The following is a 25748-nucleotide window of genomic DNA, read 5'->3' on the forward strand; positions in this document are numbered from 1 at the left end:
GTGACCAATGCCAGATGCTTCAGAGGGAATGAACAGACCAGGGCACTTATTGAGTGATGCATTCCCTTTCATCCACTCAGAGCTTCTGTCAGTTACAGCTTAGGACAACCAGAGCAAAGGGTTATCTTCCCGATCCTCTTGGCTAATAGCCATTGATGAATCTCTCCTCCATGAACTTATTTAATTCTTTTTTGAACTGAGTTATACCTTTGGCCTTCACAACCACCCCGGCAATGAGTTCCACAGGTTGACTGTGCATTGTGTGAAAAAGTACTTCCTTTGTTCGTTTTAAACCTGCTGCCTATTGATTTTATTGGGTGACTCCTGCTTATTGTGTTATGTGAAGGGGTAAATAACACTTCCTTATGCACTTTCTCCACATCATTCATGATTTTACAGAGCTCTATTATTAGGGCCCTACGAAATTCACAGCCAAATGCATCATGGACTGTGAAATTTGGTCTTTTGTGTGCTTTTACCCTATACAGACTTCACAGGGGAGACCAGTGTTTCTCAAATTGGGGGTCCTAACCCAAAAGGTAGTTGCAGCGGGGGTGGTCACAAGGTTATTTTAGGAGGTTGTGGTACTGTCACCCTTACTTCTGCGCTGCCTCCAGAACTGGGCGGCTGGAAAGCGACAACTGTTGGCCAGGTGCCCAGCTCTGAAGGCAGCACCCTGCCAGCAGCAGCACAGAAATAAAGGTGGCAATAATGTACCATGCCACTCTTACTTCTGCATTGCTGCCTTCAGAGTGGTGTGGCCAGAGTGGTGGCTGCTGACTGAGGGCCCAGCTCTGCAGGCAGCAGTGCAGAAGTAAGGGTGGCAATACCATACCAGGCCATCCTTACTTCTGCGCTGCTGCTGGCGGCAGCTCTGCCTTCAGAGCTGGGCTCCCGGCCAGCATCCGCTGTTCTCCAGCTGTCCAACTCTGAAGTCAGCGCCATCACCAGCAACAGCACAGAAGTAAGGGTAGCAGTATCGCAAGCCCCCCTACAATAACCTTGGGACCCCCCACAGCTCCTTTTTGGGTCAGAACTCCTACAATTACAATACCATGAAATTTCAGATTTAAATAGCTGAAATGATGAAATTTATGATTTTTAAAATCCTACGACCATGAAATTGACCAGAATGAACCATGAATTTAGTTGGGCCCTATCTATCATATTCCCCTCCTCAGTCGTTTCTTTTAAAAATCTCTCCTCATGTGGAAGCTGTTCCATACCCTAATACTTTTTGTTGCCCTTCTCTGATCTTTTCCCAATTCTGAAGCATCTTTTATGAGATTCGGTGACTGGAACTGTATGCAGTATTCAAGGTGTGAGCGTACCACGGATTTATGTAGTGGAATTTTGATATGTTCTGTCTTATTATCTATCCCTTTCCTAATGGTTCCTAACAATTGGTCAGTGTTTTTTCACTGTTCCTGCACACTGAGCAGATAATTTTCAGAGAACTATCCAGTGACTCCTAGATCTCTTTCTTGAGTGGTAACAGCTAATTTACACCCCATCATTTTACATATATAATAGGGAATATATTTTCCAATGTGCATTACTTTACATTTATCAACATTGAATTTTGTAAGACATTTTGTTGCCCAGTCACCCAGTTTTGTGAGATCCCCTTATAATTCTCCAGAGGCTGCTTTGAACATAACTATCTTGAATAATTTTGTATCGCCTGCAAACCTTGCTATCTCACTGTTTACCCTTTTTCCAGATAATTTATGACTTGCTGAACAGCACTGGTCCCAATACAGATCCCTGTGGGACACAGCTATTTAACATTTTCCGTTTTAAAAAGACAGTTACCTTTTCCATAACTGGTGTTCTTCGAGATGTGTTGCTCATGTCTATTCCACAATAGATGTGCGTGCTTACCACGTGCACCGGTGCCGGAAGTTTTTCCCCTAGCAGTACCCGTAGGAGGGGAGTGCCCCCTGCAACCCCTGGAGTGGCGCCTGCCTGGCGCGGTATAAGGGGAGCTGTGCTTTCTCCCCACACTCAGTTCCTTCTTGCCTGACAACTCCGACAGAGGGGAAGGAGGGTGGGATGTGGAATAGACATGAGCAACACATCTCGAAGAACACCAGTTATGGAAAAGGTAACTGTCTTTTCGTCTTCGAGTGATTGCTCATGTGTATTCCACAATAGGTGATTCCAAGCTATATCTGTTGGAGGTGGATAGGAGTTCACAAGTTCTCAGGATGGAGTACCGCCCTGCTGAACCCAGTGTCATCCCTGGTTTGGGGGATGATCACATAATGCGAGGTGAACGTGTGAACCGAAGACCACGTGGCGGCCCTACAAATATCTGGATGGGGATGTGGGCCACGAAGGCAGCCGACGAGGCCTGTGCTCGAATCGAGTGTGCCCTCACGATGGGTGGCGGGGGGGGACGGACACCCACCAGCCCATAACAGGAATGGATGTACCAAGTGATCCAATTGGAAAGCTGCTGAGTGGAAATCGGCTGGCCCCTCGCACACTTAGCCGAGGCGACAAACTGTTGCAAGGACTTTCTGAACGGCTTGGTCCGCTTGAGGTAAAAAGCCAGAACTCGCTGCACATCGAATGTGTGGAGACGGCGCTCCACACTGGATGCATGAGGCTTGGGGCAGAGGACCGGTAGAAAAATGTCCTGACCCATGTGGTAGGGAGAGACCACCTTCGGGAGAAACGCAGGGTGTGGGCGGAGGTGGACCTTGTCCTTATGAAAGACCGTGTATGGCGGCTCAGAGGTCAGGGCCCTGAGCTCCGAGACTCGCCTAGCCAACGTGATTGCAACCAGGAAGGCCACCTTCCATGAGAGGTGAGACCAGGAGCACATGGTCAGTGGTTCAAACAGGGGCCCCATGAGATGAGCCAACACCAGGTTTAGGTCTCACTGCGGGACCAGGGGTCTACAATATGGAAAAAGACGGTCCAAACCCTTAAGGAACTGGCCAGTCATAGCATGGGAAAATACCGTGTGCCCTTGCACTGGCAGATGGAAGGCCGATATGATGGCCAGGTGCACCTTGACTGACGAGGGCGCCAGGCCCTGGGCCCTCAGGTGGAGGAGATAATCAAGGATAAGCTGGATCGGGGCGGCCACAGGGGGACACTGCCCACCTAGAAAACCGGGACCACTTTGCCAAATCAGTGCGGCGAGTGGAGAGCCGTCTACTTTCGAGGAGGACGTGCTGAACCTGTTCTGAGCACGTTCTTTCCTCTCCACCTAACCACTGAGCAGCTACACCTTGAGGTGAAGAGCTGCTAGGTTGGGATGGAGAAGGTGGCCCGGGTCCTGAGAGAGCAGGTCCGGGCAGAGTGGCAACGGCCACAGCGGAGCTACCGCCAGGCCCGTGAGGGTGCCGTACCAATGCTGCCTGGGCCATGCTGGGGCAATCAGGAGGACCCGGGCCTTGTCTGGCTTTATCTTCTCCAGGACCCTGCTGATTAGAGGGAATGGGGGAAAGGCGTACAGAAACCGGCCTGACCAGGACAGGATAAAGGCATTGGAGATAGCGCCCCTCCCAGGCCCCTACTGGAGCAGAACCAGGGGCATCACCAGTCCTGCTGAGTCACGAATAGGTCCACCTGAGGAGTTCCCCACCTTTTGAAGAGCCGGTGGGCCACTTCTGGGTGGAGGGACCACTCGTGTTGTGAGGAAAAATCCCTGCTCAAGCGATCCGCCCTCTTGTTCCAGGAGCCCGGTAGGTGAAAGGCCTTCAGGTGGATGTCGTGGGCTATACAGAAGTCCCATAGCTTGAGGGCTTCGTGGCAGAGGATCAGGCCCCGCCTTGCCTGTTGATATAGAACATCGAGGCTGTGTTGTCCGTGAGGACCCTGACTACCTTGTCCTCCACCTGTAAGCGGAAGGCCATACACACCAGTCGCACGGCCCTGAGCTCCTTGACATTTATATGCAGGGTCAGGTCTTGAGCCAATCACAGGCCTTGGGTCTGAAAGTTCCGCACATGGGCCTCCCAACCCAGGGCTGACGCATCGGACACCAACTCCAACAACGGAGGCCTGTCCCTGAACGGGACCCCTTGGAGTATCTTGTTTCAGGTGGACCACCACCGTGCGGTGGTGATCACAGAGTCCAGCATGGTGAGGACCTTGTCCATCCTGTCCGTGCCTGGGAGAACTTCGAGATCAAGAGCTGGAGGGGCCTCATCCTGAGTCTGGCGTGACGGACCACGTACATGCACGCCAACATGGGACCCAAGAGCTGCAGGCAAACCCTGGCTGTTGTCACCGGGAACCTTGTGACTGAGTTGATGAGACCCTTCAGGGTCTTGAATTTGTCTGGCAGGAGAGAGGCCCCGGATGATGCTGAATCCAGGAACGTGCCGATAAACTCTATGCGTTGGACCGGGACTAACATGGACTTGGTGTTGTTTACCAACAGGCCCAAGGCAGTGCACATGGACAGGAGGAGCGCCACGTGATCCCTCATCTGTGACCAGGAGGTGCCCTTGACAAGCCAATCATCCAGATAGGGAAATATCTGGACCCCTCGCCCTCTGAGGTAGGCCGCTACCACCGACCTGCATTTAGTAAACATCCTGGGGGCAGTGGACAGACCAAACGGGAGGACTGTGAATTGGCAGTGATTCTGTTCCACCAGGAAACGGAGGAAGCGCCTGTGCCCCTCGAATATGTGGATGTGGAAGTACGCGTCCTGTAGATGGAGGGCAGCGTACCAATGCCCGGGATCCAGGGAACGGATGATGGAGGCCAGGGAAACCATGCAGAATGTAGTGGTTCACCATGTAGTGGTTCAGGACACAGAGGCCCAGAGTCTGGAAGGTCGTGCAGGAGTCCTTCATGCCATGCAGGCTTGTATCTGCTGCAAACAGAGCTTTCCTGTCAATCGGGAGATCCTGCATAGAAGACTGTGCCCCGCTGGACAGCCCAGAGAGCAGGAGCCATGACACCCATCTCATGGACACCGTGGAGGCCATGGATCGTGTGGCCGTGTCCACAGCATCTGAGGCTGCCTGCAGGGACGCCCTAGCGGCCGCTGCCCCTTCCTCCACTTGCGCCTTGAACTCCTTCCTACCGTGCTCCTGGAGGGAGTCCTCAAACTTGGGTGGGGAGCCCCATAGACTGAATTCATACCGGCCCAGGAGAGCCTGATGGTTTGCCACTTGTAACTGGAAGCTCGAAAACAAATACATTTTCCTTCCGAAAGAGTCCAGTCTCCGAGAGTCTTTGTTCTTTGGTGTCAGGGCTGGCTGACCTTCCATTCCCTGTGGTTGACCGACTCGACCGCCAGGGAGTTGGGTGCTGGGTAGGTATACAAGTACTCATGCCCCTTAGTGGGTACAAAGTACTTACATTCTGCCTTCTTAGAGATGGGGGCCAACAAGGCCAGTGTTTGCCACAGGGCATTTGAAATCTTAGCCACCTCTTCACGGAAAGGCAAGACCACTCTACCCAGTGCCGACAGGGACAGTACGTTAAACAGGGATGCTGAGAGCCCCTCCATCTGCTCTGCCTGGAGGTGGAGGCTTACTGCCATCCTCTTTAAGAGTTCTTAATGGGCCCTGAAATCCTCCTGTGGGGTGGAGGGGGCGGGGCAAGGAGGCCAGTGCGGTGCTCTCAGTATCGGCTGGCACTGGAGGGTCCACCACCTGATCGGACTCCAGGCATGGTGCCGAGGACGTATGTCCCACCGACCCTTTTCTCGGGGGTCTGGAGAGGGAGGCCGACGGTGCTTCCGAAGCTCCGGCCACCGAGCGAGCTCCCACCGGGGGCTGCGCCGGAGCCCACCGGTACCATTGGGCCGGCCACGAAGCTTGGTGCCACTGCACCTGCTGTGGCACCGGTGGGGCTGGCTGTTCGGATTGGCTGGCCTGGCCCATTGAAGGATGGCTACGAATGGAGGCCGGGCGTAAGATCTGCTGCGGTTTCTGGACTGGGAGAAGCGGCGGCGCCAGGATCTACGTTGGCCACGGGACTGCGATCTCTATGTGGAGGACCGGTACCCATGGTAACAGCTGCTCCGCGAACGGCCTCGACAGGTGGACCCGTGACAGCGAGACACTGGCGATCGACGCCTGGGGCTGCAATGTCTTGGTAAAGACTTGGAGCGGGAGTCCGAGCGGGAATGGCATCGATGACCGTGCTGTGACCGACTGCGGTACCCCCTCCGAGACGAGGACCATTGGCGATGCCTGCCGCGGTCCTGTCGATATTTGCTCCTTGAGGACAAGCGGTACTGAGAGTCCCGGCTGGCCGGAACTCAGCCAGACAATCTGGTAGGCATCAAGGGCAATCCACATGGACTCTGCCCTGAACGGTCGCTGGGCGGTGAACGGCATCAGGAACGTTCCCTTGACCGAGACCAGTATCGGGACGGAGGCGACTGTGGAGATCCCAGTGGTGGCTTGCCTCTGGAGCATGGGGCCGACATTGGTGGCGCTCCAGGCACCAGCATGGACATAACGTCCCAGGCCGCCTGGAGGGCTTCAGGCGTAGAATGTATCTGGACAACCGGAGAGGCCTGTTCCGAAGGGGCCGGGCTACTCCGCTCAACGTGAGTCAGAGGCCTGGGGCCCAGTGGGGATTGAGGACTGCCCGATATGGGCCTAGCCTCTGTCCAAGACTTCCCTCGGTGCCGCTGTGAAGAGTCTTCCTGGCCCTCTTGGGGTGCCCTGTGGATGGGGAGCAGTGCAACTGGTCGATGGCACCGGAGGGTCGCCACATATCGACGCCGCAGTGCCAGGTACCGGTTCAGAGTGGCGTGCCGGAGCTGGGGTCAGCGCCGACTCCATCAGGATGGACAGGAGCCTAATGTCCCTTTCTCTTTTGGTCTGAGGCTTAGACTTGCAAATCTTGCACCTTTCGCTGATACAGGTTTCTTCCAAACAGCGCAAACAGTCTGCGTGTGGGTCACTTCTTGGCACAAAACGCCTACAAGAGCTGCACGACTTAAACTCCGGGGCGCAGGGCATGCCCTGGCCCGGGCTCACTGACTAACTCAACAGCTAACTACAGGTACTAACGCTGAACGAATGAATGAACAGTTCTGGGGACAAGCTAGAGCAAAGCTGGAACAGAGTAGTTCCGATGCACCTTCACTGGCGGCAAGAAGGAACTGAGGGTGGGGGGAGCACACACCTCCCCTTATACTGCGCCAGGCAGGGGCCACTCCAGGGTTCGCAGGAGGTGCTCCCCCGCATAGGTAATGCTAGGGGAAAAACTTCCAGCACTGGTGCACGTGGCGAGCACACACACCTATTGTGGAATACACATGAGCAATCACTTGAAGAAGAACTGACCATTTATTCCTACCCTTTGTCTCCTGTCCTTTAACTAGTTACTGATCCATGAGAGGATCAGTATCCCAAGACTGCTTACTTTGCTTAAGAGCCTTTGGTGAGGGACCTTGTCAGAGGCTTTCTGAAGTCCAAGTACACTATATCCACTGGATCACCCTTGTCCATGTTTGTTGACCCCCTCAAAGAATTCTAATAGATTGGTGAGGCATGATTTCCCTTTATAAAAGCCATGTTGACTCTTCCCAAATAAATAATGTGTTCATTTAGGTGTCTCATGATTCTGTTCTTTACTGTAGTTTCATCCAATTTGTTTTGTACTTAAATTAGGCTTACTAATTGGTGTTAAATTAGCTATCCTCCTGTCACCTGGTACAGAAGGTTATTTAAGTGATAAATTACATATCAGTTAGTAGTTCTGCAATTTCATATTTGACTTCCTTCAGAACTCTTGGACAAATACCATCTGGTCCTGGTGATTTATTACTGTTTAATCTATCAATTTGTTCCAAAACCTCCTCTACTGACACCTCAATCTGGGACAGTTCCTCAGATCGGTCATAAAAAAAGAATAGTTCAGGTGTGGGAATCTCCCTAACATCCTTTGCAGTGAAGATTGATACAAAGAATTCATTTAGCTTCTCCGCCATGGACTTTTCTTCCTTGAGTGTTCCTGTAGCACCTCGATCATCTAGTGATCCCACTGATTGTTTGGCACATTTCCTGCTTCTGATATACTTAAAAAGTTTTTGATGTTAGTTTTTATGTCGTCTTTTGCTAGTTGCTCTTAAAATTCTTTTTTGGCCTGCCTAATTATGCTTTTACATTTGACTTGCCAGAGTTTCTGCTCCTATTTTCCTCAGTAGGATTTGATTTCCAATTTTTAAAGGATGCCTTTTTGCCTTAATCACTTCTTTTACTCTGTTTACCCAAGGTGACTTTTTTAAAAAAATTTGGGGACTATTCAGTTTGAACTTCTATTATGGTGTTTTTAAATAGTTTTAATGCAGCTTGCAGACATTTCACTCTTGTGACTGTACCTTTAAATTCTGATTAACTAGCTTCCTCATTTTTGTGTAGTTTCTTTTTCTGAAGTTAAATGCTACTGTGCTGGGCTTCTTTGGTATTTTCCCTCCCACAAGGATGTTAAAATTAATTACATTATGGTCACTATTACTGAGTGGTTCAGCTATATTCACCTCTTAGACAAGACTCTATGCTCCATTTAGCACTAAATCAAGAATTGCCTCTCATCCCTTGTGGGTTCCAGGACTAGCTGCTCCAAGAAGCATTCATTAATGGTGTCTAGAAACTTTATCGTAGCATCCCATCCTGAGGTGACATGTACCCAGTCAATACTGGGATAGTTGAAATCCCCCGTTATTATTGAGTTTTCTATTCTCTAATCTCTCTCTCTCTCTCATCATTTTACAATCAACTTCCTGGTCAGGTAGTTGGTAGTATAGTCCTACTGTTATACACTTATTATTCAAGAATGGAATTTCTATCCATAGAGATTCTATGGTACATTTTGATTCATTTTAGATTTTAACTATATTTGACTCTATGCTTTCTTCCACATATAGTGCCACTCCCCCACCAGCATGACCTACTCTGTCATTCCTATATATTTTGTACCCTGGTATTACCATATCCCATTGATTATCATCATTCCACCAAGTTATTGTGATGCCTATAATACCAGGCACTCAAGTCCTCCCATCTTAGTATTCAGACTTCTAGCATTTGTATACAAGAACTTATAACATTTGTCACTTTTTAGTTGTCTGCCAGTTGCATGGGACAGTAGGGCCACTGGATGTCTATAAATGCAGATCTGCTACTCCTCTCCAGCCTACCTCCAAAGTGACCTTCCATCCTATACTCACACAGGCTGGCATGGAGGCCAGTTCTATGGCATGCAGTGTATGCAAAAACACCCCTGTTTAGCAGGTCAGCTAGTTGATCCGCCCCCACCAAAAAAAAAACAAAAAAAAGCGAAGAAAAAACCCCAATGCCAACCTACATACATACCCCATGCAGAGGGCCTTGTGCTGGACATCCACACGACGGTCAAATTTTACCCCAGCTAGTCTTCTGGCAACCATTACGATAAATCTATCAGCAAACCTGATTAGCTGATCCCATGATGATCCTTTCTTGCAGTGGTCTCCAAAGTGGGGTGCGTGCACCCCAGGGGTTGCGCAAGACCATCCCTGGGGGTGCACGGCAGGAGCAGCGCCGCCGAAGGAGCACCGCCAGCACGCCGGCGGCAGCTCGGCTCTCCCTGCTCCGTCTTCGGCAGCACACCGGCAGCAGCTCAGCTCTCCCCGCTCCGTCTTCGGCAGCACGCCGGCGGCAGCTCGGCTCTCCCTGCTCCGTCTTCGGAGGCACGCCGGCGGCAGCTCGGCTCTCCCCGCTCCGTCTTCGGCGACACGCCGGCGGCAGCTCAGCTCTCCCCGCTCCGTCTTCGGCGACACGCCGGCGGCAGCTCAGCTCTCCCCGCTCCGTCTTCGGCGACACGCCGGCGGCAGCTCAGCTCTCCCCGCTCCGTCTTCGGCGACACGCCGGCGGCAGCTCAGCTCTCCCCGCTCCGTCTTCGGCGACACGCCGGCGGCAGCTCAGCTCTCCCCGCTCCGTCTTCGGCAACACGCCGGCGGCAGCTTGGCTCTCCCTGATCCGTCTTCGGTGGCACGCCGGCGGCAGCTTTTTTTTTTTTTTTTTTTTGCTTCCTTAGAGCTGGCCCTGAGGGTGCGCAATCCAAAAAGTTTGAAGAGCCCTGCTTTATTGAAGCAAAGTATTTGAAAAAGCCACCATGACTTCCAGAACAATGCAAAATTCTACATTTGATAATAATATTTACATCTTCACATTGATCCTTTGGCATAGGATTTATCGCAATTGTACTATTCCATATTTTGGTATCAAAGCTAATTTTATTTAACCCTATTTTTCAGTCCAGTAGCTGCCAAGAAGTTGTGCTGTGCTAGATGCAGCACCTCCCTTCAAGCAGTAAAAGGAAGCACTGCACTGAATCCAGACTTCAGTGGGAGATGCAGTAAATTAATGGCTGTGGGGGCAGTATCGGTAAATGATGCAGTATCAGTGTCTGGCACAGCAGCAGAACCAAAGTGTTAAACATTTAAGATGCTTCTACAGACTGTATTTCAAATGAGGGATTTCAACAAATGGTTGATGGAGGAAACAGAAGAGAAACAGGGGAATGTTACAATCATTTCTGTATTTGTCAGTAGTTTAAAATCAGTTGTAGTCCCAATTCCTGGTCAACAACAAATTGTTACACTTCAATCCAAAACCACTTGGCATAGCAGTAACTTAGTGGGATGGTGTGAGGATCTGTAGGCCTGGAACCTCCATCCGCTTGCTCCTGGTTCTACATCACCAGCCAACAGCTCTGGTAAAGTGAGGAACAGCATCCTATGAGCCCCACAGGTTCAGGCACCACTGGATGTTCAACCCACAGAAGTCCTGACTGCAGGAGCCTACCACCTTCTGTGACTGGCCCAGGCACAATATTTAAGACTCATGGGAAACATCTGGAGGCTGTCTCTGCAACTAGGCAGATTCCTGGCTTGTTGCTGCAAACAGTCCCTGCAGCACACTCCTGATACCCTGCCTTGCTCCTGTTTTCTGACCCCAGACCTGCTCTTGATACCTGGGCCTGGTCCCTTGATTTGCTCCTAACTCTTCACCCTGCCTTAGTTCCTGCTCCCCTTCACCGCTCCTGACAACTCACATTGCCTCTGTTCCACTAACAACCCTGCTTCCGCTGACTCACTTGGCTCCAACCCAGTGTGGCTCATCAACATCAACACTGACCTGATTTTATGGCATGGCACTGCTATGGACTGAGAGAGAGATCAAAAGACAGATTCATAACAACTCCATGAAGAGACAGATCTATGTGATCAGGGATTTCATATTAAAAGAACTGATGGCCTGTCAACAGACCAGATACAGGGAACAGAAGAGTGTGCTGTCTGTCAGGAGCAAGGATATGAGATGTGAATGTGAGGATGAAGAGGATCCTGATGGGAGAGTGGAAACATCCAGTGGTTGTGCTGCATGTCAGGATGAATGACACTGCTACATTCCACCTGGAATGGACCAAAGATGACTACATTTTTCTGGGTAAGACACTTAAAGAAGTGGAAGTTCAGGTGATTTTCAGCTGAGTACTTCTGGTCCCTAGAGAAGGAGACTGAAGGCATGACAAAATAGTGAAGATCAACAGATGGCTCAAGGATTGGTGCTATGAGGAAGGTTTTGGGATGATCAATCATTGTGTGGCATTTACAGAAAGAAGACTGTCTGAAGCATTTACAGAAAGAAGACTTTCTGATGGTCTGAGATACTAATCTTATGGGATAAAGGCTGGCATGATTGATAAGAAGGGCTTTAAACTAGGTGATAAGGGGAGAAGATTGGTAGAGACTCATGCAATCGCCATGCTTGGTTCAGTACACAGGAGCAGGAAAATCAGCTAAAGGAAGATATATTAAGAGATAATAGAACACTAAAAGGTAGAAAATTGGGTAAGAGCTGAGGGAAACTGAAATGCTTGTACCCAAATACAAGGAGTCTGGGCGATGAAATGGAGGAACTGGAACTACTGGTGCAAGAGGTTAAACCAGATATTATGGGTATTAGAGAAGCATGGTGGAATAGCATTCATGATTGGAATACAGGTATTAAAAGGCATGTGCTGGAGATTAGAATAAAGGTAAAAGTGATGGGGTAGCATACATCAACAAAGCAGTAACCTATAAAGAAATACAAAGTGACAATAAGGACAAACATATTCTGCCTGAGTCAAAATCACTTCGGGGAAAGTTTGTAAAAAAACGGTTCTGTTGGGATGGTGTTAGAGGTCTGTTATAGACTGTTATGGATAGTAATCTCTTGAATATTATTAGAGAGAAATACTTTTGGGAATTGTATCATAATGGGAGACGAACTTCTCTGATATAGAATGGAGAATAAATGCTTGGATTGGTTTGAAGAATAAATGCTATTAATACTGGTAGGGCCCAGTTATTTCTGCTGTGATAAACAACAGCTTTCTTAACCACATCATCTCTGAATCAACAAAAAGTGATGCAATTTTAGACTTGGCTTTTATTAAGTAGTGAGGACATCACAGAAGAGTTGGTCATAGGAAACAACTTTGGATCAAGTGATCATAAATTGATTCAGTTTAAATTAAATGGAAGGATAATCAAAACCAACTCATCAACTATTATTTTTTTATTTCAAAAGGGCAGGTTATTTTGGAAATTAAGGGAATTAATTAATTCAGTGATCTGAACTGAAAAGCTCAAGGACTTAAATACAGAGAAGGCTTGGAATTTCGTCAAATCAACTATATAAAAACTATCTGAAATTTGCACCCCAAGTAAGGGGAAGAAACCGGTAGGGAAAGGCTCCAGACCCAGCTGGATGAATAATCACCTGAAAAAGGTTATTAGGAATAAGCAGAGCTCCTGGGAAAGTGAAAAGGGGGTGATCAGCAAAGCAAGCTATATTGTGGAGGTTAGAAAATGTAGGAATAAAGTGAGAATTGTTAGAAGTCCAGCTGAATTCGTTCTTGACAAAGAAATTAAAATCAATAAGAAAGAGGATTTTAGGTATATAAATAAAAAGAGAATAAGGAATTATGAGGGTTGGGCCGCTATGCAGCATGGATGGGAAGGAGATAAAAGGTAATCTAGCTGTAGCCCAAAAACTAGATGAATAGTTTGCCTCAGTTTTCAATCATGATGATAATAAAGAACACGTGCATGAAGGCAGTATGGCTGATGGAAATGAGTGTCTAGAAATGGAAAATACCACCTCTGAGGTGGAAGAAAAATTTAAGTCATTAATGGGCTCAAATCAGGGGGACTGGGTAACTTCCACCCCAGAATATTGAAAGAACTGGCACATGAGATTACTAATCCAGTAGCAAGGATTTTTATCTATTCAGCAGTAGTACCATATGGCTGGACAATAGATAACGTCATACTTATATTTTTAAAAGGGGGAGAAAAGTGATCAGGGCAATTACAGACTTGTTAATTTGACCTCAGTAGTATGCAAGATTTTATAACAAATCGTGAAAGAAAGAATAATTAAATTAATAGAGAAGATTACCAAAGGTAGATCATGCCAGTCTAAGATGATCTCCTTCTTTGAGAAAATAACTGATTTTTTAGATATGGGAAATACAGCAGGACTTCAGTAGAGCATTTGACACTGTGCCTAGAATGATGAATTTCAACTGGAACAGGTGCAGAGAAGAGCTACAAGCATGATCAGGGGAATGGAGGGGCCATCTTATGAGAGGGGACTAGAAGAGCTTGGCTTGTTTACCCCATTTAAAAAAAAAAGGCGCAGAGGGGATATGATTGCTCTCTGTAAATACATTAGAGGGATAAATACCAGGGAGGGTGAACAGCTATTTAAGCTTAAGGACACTTTACCACAAGAACAAATGGATATAAACTGGCCATGAACAAATTCAGGCTGGAAACTAGAAGTTTTCCAACCACCAGAGGAGCCAGGTTCTGGAACAACCTCCCAACAGGAGTTGTGATTGTATGGCAGGGTTGCTTGTGATGGTAGGGGCAGGGCTCAGTGGTCCTGGGGCTCACTTCTGGTGAATGTCCTGTATTCCTAAACTTCATAATTCAGGGTTTTCAACTTGCCACTGGTAGGGGTCAACAAGGGATTCCTGTCTATCCCATGTATTCTGGGAGGTTTTTTTTTTTTCTAAATCTCCTTCCTCTGAAGGATCAGGAGATGATCACAGGTAGAGATGGGACACTGGGAGGTGGGGTATGGGGAGTGGGCTAAGGATCTGAGATGGCACCAAGAATTCTCTCTCTCAGGTGCTTAGCTGGCTGGTTCTTGCACATATGCTCAGGGTCTAACTGATCACTACATGTGTGGCTAGGAAGGAATTTTCCCTTGGGTCAGACTAGCAGTAACCTTAGGTTTTTTTGTTTTTGTGCCTTCTTCTGTAATGTGTGGGTGTGGATAACTTGCCAGGATTATCTGTGTCTATCTCAATCATTTCCCTGCCATTGCAGGGACCTTGGGAACTGGTGCACCTCAGTCCCTCCTATTCTCAGCCAGTGGCACATAATATTCCAGTCTCCTGTGGGCTGTAATTATTTAGTCTCATTTCGGTTGTTGAGTACCTGGGTGGACTTAAATTCTGACTCCTGCTTTTAGCCTTAACCCTCTAAATTGAACTTGGACCACATCCCCTGCAACCCAGGCCCTGGATTTGACCGACACCCCATAGCTGGGATCCTGACTAAAGTACGAAAAATCAAGGAAATATGTAAATAAGGCAGAGATAATGCACCTTTTGCACCGGTGTACTGCACAAGTCATAATGCAAATAGAGCTGGCTCACTCATCTCTAGCTCCAGAGAAAACATTTTGCATATAGCCAATTCAAATAAGTAGAATATTTTTTTTAAAATCCACCTTATAAGCTATATTATCTTGACACAGTTAAGTGCATGATCAATACCTCTTGCTTTATTACTGAGGTAAGATGAAGGAGGAGATTCTGGCAGCAGGCAGACAAAACACAGCACTTTGTAGAGCCAACCAAAAGACAACTATTTTTCTGCTTCTTTCTGCTAAGGTTGCATGTGTTGTCACTTTTTAACACTAAAATATGTATATAGCTTAGAAGGGTACTGCACTCACCCCCACAAAAACCCAAACCGAAACAAACAGAAACTCTCTCTCCTCACAAGTCTGATTTTCATGCACCCCCAATTCACACCGACTTAAATGGGGGTTGAGGTGCTCCACAGCTCGTTGCCTCTGGAAACTCCAGTTAATAAGGATGTCACAGATATAGCATTCTCTCCAGCAATCTCATTCATACTGATCTTTAATTCAGAACAAGAATAGGTTGCCAAAAATACCTAGATAATGAAAGTTCCCAGGCATAATGGGCTGAATTCTACGAACAGTATTCTTGTGCAATAGTTCCACAACCCCTAAGGAAAGTGACTACAATTTCACTTGTATGCAAGCATTGTGTTGAAATGAAACTTCATGCTTACAAAGCTGTAGCTGCCCCATGTCCATTTTCTAAGACACATTACATTTTATAAAATAAAATATCAGACTCCAAGTTTCATTACACTGCACCGGGAGGCTGAAGCAGCCGTATTTCAGAGAGAGGGGAGGACATTCTTTGCATTGCATTTATGCAGCTGAAAATGACACTTCCTGTCCACTTATAAATAGACGTTTCATACCAAAAAAATCTATTTACTTATTTATTTAATTCTTATAGCACCAATTTCCATAGTAACTGCAAGTTTCACTTACAGAGATTCAAACAAGTTATTATTGGACGGGACTATAATAAATGCCGATGTTAAAAAAAAAAGGTTACGTGTTTTAGGGATTTCCTTTCCCTTCCACATGATGCTCCTTTAGCATGAACGTTCCAGTAAGTCTTGAAAGTATTAATTTTTTGTAGCTTAATAGGCACATATTGTTCAACACCATTCAACCCCTCTTCATTCCAGCTAGACTAGGCCTTGGATCACAAAAGCTGCACTGAATACTCTTGATTACTGGACTTGATAAAAAATTAGAACTATACACTAAGATACTTTGCTGAAGATATCTGGAGTAAGAAACTAGAAGCATAACAATCTACTAATTATTTACAAAAGTGAGCTATCTGTTGTGGTTATTACTTTATATAAAGAAATAGCAGTTGTACAGAAATTACGTTTCTTGATACTTGATAAATATTCTGTGAATGCTTATTAGCATAGATGGGATAAATGGTAGCATTTTGTATTGCCAGTGCATTATTTATTGCAAATCTAAGACAGCAATGATTTCTAAAGATGGAACTTCATAAGATATGCATCTCAAGGTTGGATGCTTGCTTACTGGATACCTTTTCAAATGTAAGAGATTACCTAGACAAACTCTTTTCCAAGCTAGAGTTAAGTTTGAGAGCTGGGGTAAATTTTTCAAAAGCGCCAAAGTGACTCAGGAGCCCAAGTCCTATTTTCAAAAGATATTTAGACACTTAGGAACCTAAGTACCATTGACTTTCAATTAACTGTAGGCTTGTAGGTGTCTTAATCACTTTTGAAAATGGGACATAGAATAAAATTTTCAAAAGCCCCTACATCATTTAACAGTCTATGTCAGTAACTTAGGGTAAACAAAAACAAAACAAAAAATTAAAGGTATGTTGTAGATGTAAAAAACAACAACCCCTTTTAGAAACCCAAGACATTCAGAGTTAAGGTTAAACTTAAAAAAAACCCAATAATTTAATAATATGGAAATGCACAATCAAGGCATCCAACATTTAATTTTGTCCCAATAGCAATTCTCAGAGAGAATAACACCATTATTTGTCCACATAAATTCACCTCATTAGTGACCACAAAAACTAGACTGCTTTTCTTTTAATAGCACAGCAGGTCTATTATGTCTCCAGTCATTGTTGCAGTCGTGCACGATCCAATTGCGATTCCTGATTACACAAATAGCATACTGAATGCAATCATCCCCTCTCTCCTTAATATTTCATACATCACCAATTCCAGAATATCACTAAACTCAGAATATGTGTGTCTACATATAAAGCATACACGCTCAGATCATTAATTTATAGCACTTGCATGAAAATAGCATAGATTAGTGTGGTGATGAAGAATCACATTCAGTGTTGAAAAAATTAGAACAAAACAAATAATAAACAAAAGGTCATGTGATGAATATTTTTGACACTGTACCCACAATCTGTATTAGCCTAATATTTTCTCCACATGTAACATGTCTGCAGCTTTAGATATCAGACTTCTTAAAACCTTAATGCAAAATTCACATATCTTACAAAACAGGCTTGGAAGGAAAAAAGAAAGTTTGGAAACTGGCCTCTCTACAGCATGGAGTTAAGATTGTTTGGGTGCCTTAATTAACAAATCTTGCATTTGAGTTTCTTCCAAGTTAGATCTTAATGCTGAACTTCCTGAGTTTCAAATGATGGTTTCTTGCCAGATACAATATTTGTGTAGGGTTATTTAAAAACAATATTATTTATTTTGCGAAAGTCCCCAGGTAAGAACCAGGGTTCTGCTGTGCTAGGCACTGTATTCTTAAAATGCATTTCTAACTCTGCAAAATGACTGTGTAAAAGCTTGCATCTTCTTACTCAACAGATGTCTTTCTTGTAGGTATTCATAATTTGTATACATTTATTTTAGTGACAAATACATGTTTACTGATTTTTACTCTTGTAGGACCAGCAAAGCTAATATAACTAAGAATGTGGATTGTATTCTATTCTTCTGCATCATCAACAGAATTGTTTGCTGATTTACAATTACAAGCCAATGCTGTTACACCTATGCAAACCCAACGGGTTTTCACAGATGTCAATGAGGGCATAATTAGCCCCACACTACCTTTTTTACATGCACAATCTTGCCACAAGATTAATGCCTTTTTTGCGTGAGAATTTCTTTAGGGTTTCTGTTTTGTTATGTTTTTTAAATGTCTATGACATTCACAGAGGGGCAGGGGGCAGCATCCTTGGTGGAGTTCCTAAGGCAGGGAGCAGCATCCTTGGTGGAGTTCCTAAGTTTGACAGGGCACTGTGAATGTAAGAAATAGGAACTGGTTCCTGTCTCCCAAGCCAGCCTCTTGAAGTCACCACTCCTTTTTGCCCAGCCTTTCTGCTCCACCAGGTTCCATATTTTGATTCTTGATCCCCCTCTCATGTTTGCTTCCTGCACCTTCTGAAGTCCACAGGACTTTATACAAGCTGTGGCAGATTACCAGGTACTGCAGGATTGATGTTGGTCTTACAAAGGCTCAAAAGAGGCTTCTACCTACTCTAAGTTGCACCAAAGGACAGTTTGGTTCTCAGTCAGCTGCAGGATTGAACGAAGGGGCTGGTCAAGGGAGGCAGATTCCATTTCCAAGCTGAAATCTTCTATTGTTTGTATTGTTTAATTAAACCAATAGCTAGATCTTTTTAAGAAACACATCAGAAGCATTTCAGCATAATGAATTTAGTATTTTCTTAATATGCAAAGTACATATCAGGGCAGCATAACTGAGTACACAGCCATGGGGAATAGGAAGGAGCCTGGGGGCAGAAAAGTCCATGCTTTTAGAAAAAATTCACTTATTATCTTCAATGGTTGTTAGGGGACCAAGGCTGAAGCAAAAGGAGCAAGGATCAGGGCTCCCTTGTTCTCCTAAAGTACTCAACTTTTCTTTCAGAAAAATGCAGGAAGCAGGCCCTGGGAAGTCTGTCCCTAGTTCACAGTGAGACTCTGGGTGTGGTGCAGAGCAGGCTTTCCCACTGAAAGAGTAGGGAGGAGAGACCTAGTGACTAATTGCTTTTAACATGGCATGCTCATAACAGGAGGGTCAGGAGCTTTATATAAAGAGGCTCTTCTAAGTCTTCACTGCATGCTGGAGAAAGCAGCACTATGGGAAAGATGCTGTCCTAAAGCCTCTGGATGCTATAACCTGTCAGACACATACAAGTAACTGAAAAAATCTATCGACTTTTAAGGAGAAGACCTTGAGAGACCAACAACACTTTGACCACTACACATCTTTAGGAGATTACATTCTATGTCGCTGTGTGTGTCAGTTAGTGTAATAAGAGTCTCCATATTTAAATAATTGCTCCATCCCTGTCATATTCTGTTCTTCACTTCCATGGTGCAGCATGACTTTTGGAGTGGGTATCAAGAAAGAGTTTAACTTCTCCCTCAAGCATCAAGTACAGACCACTGTTGGAGGCAGGATACCAGACTTGGCAGATCAATTATTTGATCCAATATGGTAAATCCTGGTAAATCATAATGCACTACAGCAGGCAGTGAAAGATTCAGTATGTACAACATTCTATTTTTAATTAAAAAAATACCTCAAATTATTTTATTGCTGAGTTGTAGGCAAAACAGTATCTTTCTTCTCCACACCCCTCCCCACCTTGTTCCTCAAACCCCACAGACTGGGAGAGCAAGTTCCTGAAGCTGTTTTAAAACTAACGTTTTCAAGCCAGCCACCATTTTAGTTCTTGGGGGTTGCGACCCCAGCCATTTCCCGTACTCTGATTCACTTTATTTACCTAATTGAGACGATAAGAGACAGCACCTCTAGCAGGATGGCAATGATGAACACCACAACTGCTGCAGGTGGGGGAGGGGACAAGGCCATCCCATGTTTCAGGAAACAGGTGATAGAGAGTATAAGGAAGACTGTTGTGGACAGGAACACATCCAGGAGTGAACTGAAGGTAGCACTGGCAAACGTCTTCACAGGAGCATTCTTTATTACCTGTTTGGAATATGGGGGGTGAGAGGAAGTGGAAGAAAACATGAATAAGGTTTTCTATTCTGATTACATTGTACTACACACCAGAAACATGTCTGAAAACAAAGGGAAAGAATACATAGCACTTTGCCAGCTCAGCACCTCAACATAAATACTGGATGACCACTGTGAAAGGAATTGGTAATCTCAGTCCAGTTCCTGGTGGATGAGTTCAGATCACACAAAAAAATCATCAAAATTTGCACCCTTGTTCACAGTCATATTTTTAATGGGCTCAAAGAACGTTTTCAGAATGCTAATAATATGGAAAGATTACTGTGACACTGTACCTCAGGGGAACAACCAGCACTCCCATGTTCATCCTTGTAAAATGACTGTGTGGTATCCAATGCAAAGTTTGTCATGTCGGGTATCTTTGGAAGGCTCACGATGCACGGAGCATTATTGTTATAGCAATGTTATAGGTTATAATTTCATGTATGTAGTTATGAGGCTGAAAATGTGTCCTCGGCTTAAAATAAGCCCAGGCAAAAACTCTCCAAGAGCAGAGAGGCAGTTCACACCTCATCAGGGCAGGTATGGGACAAACCCAGCCCAGCCTCACAGGAACAAAGGACGCTGGCCTAGGCAGCAACAAAAGAATCTGTTAGACTCTCAAGGGAGTCACCACCCTTACTTTGGTCAGTTTGAAACTGTGATGAGGTAATGCTCACCTGACTCTGAAGGGAGGGGGGCAAAGCCAAGCCGAGAGGAAGGAAAGGACACAATAAAAGGGAATGACATTTGGCATGCTCTCTCTCTCTTCCACCTACATCTACAGACATCACACCAAGCGACTGAAGCGCTGATCAAAGGGGAGAGCCTGGCTGAAGGACAACTAGCCAGCCTGTGGTGCGACGCATCTAAGTTTGTAAAGGCATTGAAAGTATTAAGATCAGCTTATAATGCATTTTGCTTTTATTTCATTTGACCAAATCCAGCTTGTTATGCTTTGACTTATAATCACCTAAAATCTATCTTTATAGTTAATAAACCTGTTTGTTTATTCTACCTGAAGCAGCGCATTTGGTTTGAAGTGTGTCAAAGGCTCCCCTTGGGATAACAAGCCTGGTACATATCAATTTCTTTGTTAAATTGACAAACTCATATAAGTGTGCAGCATCCAGCTGGCATAACTGGACACTGCAAGACAGAGGTTCCTAAGGTTGTGTCTGGGACTGAAGATATTGGCTAGTGTCATTTGGTTGCACAATCCAAGGAGCAGCTTACATGCCAGAGGCTGTGCTTTAACAGCCCAGGAGTGGGGGTTCTCACAGCAGAGCAGGGTAAGGCTGGCTCCCAGAGTCAAGGACTGGAGTGACCTAGCAGATCACTGGTCCGGATAACACCAGAGGGGAACGTCACAATTACACAAAAAGCATGTAAAGACTAGGTAAAAACGTTCTCAAGAACTCAAGAGGGGATAAAAAGATAGAAAATCACTTACTGCTATGCACAATCTAATTCTCAACCCATATGCATATGCATAATGCACAATCTAATTCTCAAATCAATCACTTGGAGAGTGCTGTTGGAGCAAGAGTATCAATCCCAGGACCCAAGGGGCTCTATCCAACCTTCTTGATGGATTTATTTGGCCTCCCCGGCAAAAAAAAAAAAACCAACCCACTTCTGGCTATCATGATTACAGAGAAAACCTTTTCAGTGAGAGTCTGCATGCAGTTTGAAATAATTACTCAGAGGTGTGAACTCCTTTATCTTTCCTTTTATCAGCCTTAATTCTCAAAACTAACGTTTAGGTGCGCTGTTGAGGTAAACAGCAAACTGAGTAGAGTTTATAGTTCTTGTCCCCATTAAAGTCAGTTTAGATTCTGGATCACAAGAAGCAGCTTCCATAGCAAATATCTTACTGCTGGAAACAGAAAAAGAAGGAACAAATTGTTGGCTGTATCCAGATGTGCACTGACTCACAAACATGCAAGGCTCATTCTTCTTCATCAGTGTACTAGTTCATAATGGTGTCAAATCCTCAAACACTTATTCAATCTGTACAGGACTAAGGTGCCACAAAGACAGAATGAAATGTTTGCCTGCCATATTTGGTAGTTTGTCATCCTTTACCGAATGCCTGTGTGTAAGAAAAGCCAGGATGAAAAATTATTTAAAATTAATGGCATAAAATCAAAGGTGGCTTCTTTTCTGTGTTTGAGGGAAGATTAAACAAAACAGTGGGTCAAACCTGAATAAATTTTTTTCAGGTTCATGCAGCATTTGAATAAAGCCTAATTTGCACTGCCAGAAACTCTAATGCTTACTAATTTATACACATATCATATAAATCAGAGTTCAAAATTAGCAATGATTCAAGGTCTTCACTAGTCCCATAGGGTCACCAAATCCAATTGTGCAGCCTAATGACTAACTATGTTTTGACATCAGGTTTCAGGTATTTTTGCTAGTTTTTGATATTTCTTTTCACTGAGCAATGTGACCTGCTTTTTAATTAATGAAATTAGAACAGGGAGCATAGGCTTTCCACATCATTAGCAAACAACTAACATACATTTCTGAACCAGTTTCAAACAGAGTTGACTGCTAGCTCCTAGATAAATATCAATGAATGGTAGTATCTGATATGAGGGAAAGCTCACAAAGCAGATAAATTAACTTGACTCCTTTTGGAATTCTTTGAGACTTAGGAAGTGTATCTGTAAGATCCACTGTATAGATCTTGGCAGTGGACTTGGATAATGCTGTTCATGTCCTGTTGTGCTTCCCCCAAGGGTACATACTGCTCTCAAATTCTGTGAAGTGATGTATATGCCGGAACTTCCCTAGCAATACATACAGCTTAATATTTTTAAACATATGGCGTAATGAATAAAACAGTTGTAGAGGGAAATACACAAAGCTCCACAAAACCTTTGCAAATACTTGTTCATTCAACAAATTTGAGGAATATTGGCTAGATAGTAAGGTAGACGTTTACATAATTTATTAATATCTTCAAATTAAATTAAACATTCTAGAGGTGACTGAGTCTAGATTTGAGAAACTGGATTATTGATCATGGAGTCAGTGACAGGAAAAGGAGCATGAGCAGTGGATTAAACTCCATAATAGAACAGGTAAAAGTAAGCTTTCAGAGAGGGGAAGTCCTTTACGGAAAGTGATCAGCAATTTACATTCTAAAATAGATAACGATATTTCATTTCACACTATTCCAATATAGCAATAAGCTGCAAATTTCTACTTTAGTAGAATATTTGGTGCATGCTTTCAATATGCTATAATTTCAGAAAAAGACAGGTTGGTGAGGGAAATAATGTTTAGTTCAAAAGGAGCCCTAGTGATCCCAAAATAGAAAACTACTACTAATTTTAGAGGAGGGAGTCCTTTACTTTTCTCTCCATATTTATTTCTCCCTCCTTTTTCATTTTTCCTTACTGTTCACTACATGTCAAATGTCTCAGACTGGAGGAGAGATCAATGACAGAAAAATTATTACCTGATGATTTCCTTTCTGGGACAGACTTCTCCTCTAATCCACCCCAACACAGAGGGGTTTTTCAGGTATTTCTAGAATGGCCTCTTTATAGATTAGTGTAGTTATTGTGGAGGAAAAATCCAGTAGGTCTAAACTTCCCAAGTAGGCCTAAAAACCTTTGGTCAAGCTAACTGTGTGTTTAAAAGCATAAGGAGAGGCTGAGGAAAATTCCATTGTGGGGCAGTTACAACAGCACAGCTTAAGAAACGTAACCCCACAACTAGAAATTAGGAAAGACCTGTTAACCGCAAAGAACAACCTGTCAATAACAGGAAAAGCTTGTTTTTCTATATCCCAAATAAGGAAAGCTACTGTTAGAGCTTGCACTATATGTCTAATAACGGAAAATGCTGTTAAAGGAAGTGTGCTTAACAAATTGTGGTTTTCAGCTATATAAACTCCTGTATTTTCTGCTGATGCAGAGCAGCTATGGCTGACTCTCCCTGTATACGTATACTTGAATAAAGGATCCTCAGGCGATTCTGATTTCAAACACAACACGTGGTTAATTTTCCACCACATTATATAAGGCATCACTATTAAGAGTTTTCATGTATCTAATAAGACATAAGTGTTCCAATACAGCTCTGGAAGATTGTGTCCAAGCCCAGGAACCAAGTGGACAAGCATAAATTATTTCTGTTATTGCTGGAAGAGCAGCGCAGTAGAACTGGCAGAGGACAGCACCAGAAATGAAATAATCAAGATACAAAATTTTCCATTTTATTTTAGTCTTCCTCCTGTAAAACCAGGGGTCTTAGTTACTCTGAGACCAAATGTACAAACCTCAGAGGCAAAAAAAAAAAAAGCTAAAACATTTTTAAATATGACCTAAAATAGTTATGAATCTTATAGTTTTGTATAGCACACATCACTGTAGTATCAAAGCACTTTTCTATATCTAAATCATAGAATATCAGGAAGGGACCTCAGGAGGTCATTAGTCCAACCCCCTGCTCAAAGCAGGACCAATCCTCAACTAAATCATCCCAGCCAGGGCTTTGTCAAGCCTGACCTTAAAAACTTCTAAGGAAGGAGATTCCACCCCTCCCTAGGTAACACATTCCAGTGTTTCACCACCCTCCTAGTGAAAAGTTTTTCCTAATATCCAACCTAAACCTCCCCCACTGCAACTTGAGACCATTACTCCTCGTTCTGCCATCTGCGACCACTGAGAACAGTCTAGATCCATCCTCTTTGGAACCCCCTTTCAGGTAGTTGAAAGCAGCTATCAAATCCCCCCTCATTCTTCTCTTCTGCAGACTAAAGAATCCCAGTTCCCTCAGCCTCTCCTCATAACTCATGTGTTCCAGTCCCTTAATCATTTTTGTTGCCCTCCGCTGGACACTTTATAAGAAGGATGTGGAAAAATTGGAGTGTGGGGCCCAAAACTGGACACAGTACTCCAGATGAGGCCTCATCAATGTCGAATAGAGAGGAACAATCACGTCCCTCGATCTGCTGGCAATGCCCCTACATATACATCCCAAAATTGGCCTTCTTGGCAACAAGGGCACACTGTTGACTCATATCCAGCTTCTCGTCCACTGTAACCCCTAGGTCCTTTTCTGCAGAACTGCTGCCTAGCCATTTGGTCCCTAGTCTGTAGCGGTGCATGGGATTCTTCTGTCCTAAGTGCAGGACTCTGTACTTGTCCTTGTTGAACCTCATCAGATTTCTTTTGGCCCAATCCTCTAATTTGTCTAGGGCCCTCTGTATCCTATCCCTACCCTCCAGCACATCTACCTCTCCTTCCAGTTTAGTGTCATCTGCAAACTTTCTGAGGGTGCAATCCACTCCATCCTCCAGATCATTAATGAAGATATTGAACAAAACCGGCCCGAGGACCGACCCTTGGGGTACTCCACTTGATACTGGCGGCCAACTAGACATCGAGCCATTGATCGCTACCCGTTGAGCACGACAATCTAGCCAGCTTTCTATCCAGCTTATACTCCATTCATCCAGCCCATACTTCTTTAACTTGCTGGCAAAAATACTGTGGGAGACCGTGTCAAAAGCTTTGCTAAAGTCAAGGAATAACACGTCCACTGCTTTCCCCTCATCCACAGAGCCAGTTATCTCATCATAGAAGGCAATTAGATTAGTCAGGCATGACTTGTCCTTGGTGAATCCATGCTGACTGTTCCTGATCACTTTCCTCTCCTCTAAGTGCTTTGGAATTGATTCCTTGAGGACCTGCTCCATGATTTTTCCAGGGACTGAGGTGAGGCTGACTGGCCTGTAGTTTCCAGGATCCTCCTTCTTCCCTTGTTTAAAGATGGGCACTACATTAGCCTTTTTTCCAGTCATCCGGGACCTCCCCTGATCGTCATGAGTTTTCAGAGATAATGGCTAATGGCTCTGCAATCACATCTGCCAACTCCTTTAGCACTCTTGGATGCAGCGCATCCGGCCCCATGGACTTGTGCTCGTCCAGCTTTTCTAAATAGTCCCGAACCACTTCTTTCTTCACAGAGGGCTGGTCACCTCCTCCCCATGCTGTGCTGCCCAGTGCAGCAGTCTGGGAGCTGACCTTGTTCATGAAGACAGAGGCAAAA

At 44.9% G+C, this 25748-nt stretch overlaps 1 protein-coding gene across 2 annotated transcripts in view; it reads right to left on the bottom strand.

Annotated features, from left to right (window-relative positions):
- Positions 1-25748, bottom strand: part of ADCY9 (adenylate cyclase 9) — a 196374-nt gene that overhangs the window by 24065 nt on the left and 146561 nt on the right. For both annotated transcript variants that reach the window (XM_073362784.1, XM_073362783.1), the window contains exon 6: positions 19435-19643. In XM_073362784.1, coding sequence (XP_073218885.1) covers positions 19435-19643 — 209 coding nt within the window. The remainder of the gene's footprint in view (positions 1-19434; positions 19644-25748) is intronic.

This window comes from Lepidochelys kempii, chromosome 10 (assembly GCF_965140265.1).
Source record: "Lepidochelys kempii isolate rLepKem1 chromosome 10, rLepKem1.hap2, whole genome shotgun sequence".
Taxonomy (NCBI): domain Eukaryota; kingdom Metazoa; phylum Chordata; order Testudines; family Cheloniidae; genus Lepidochelys; species Lepidochelys kempii.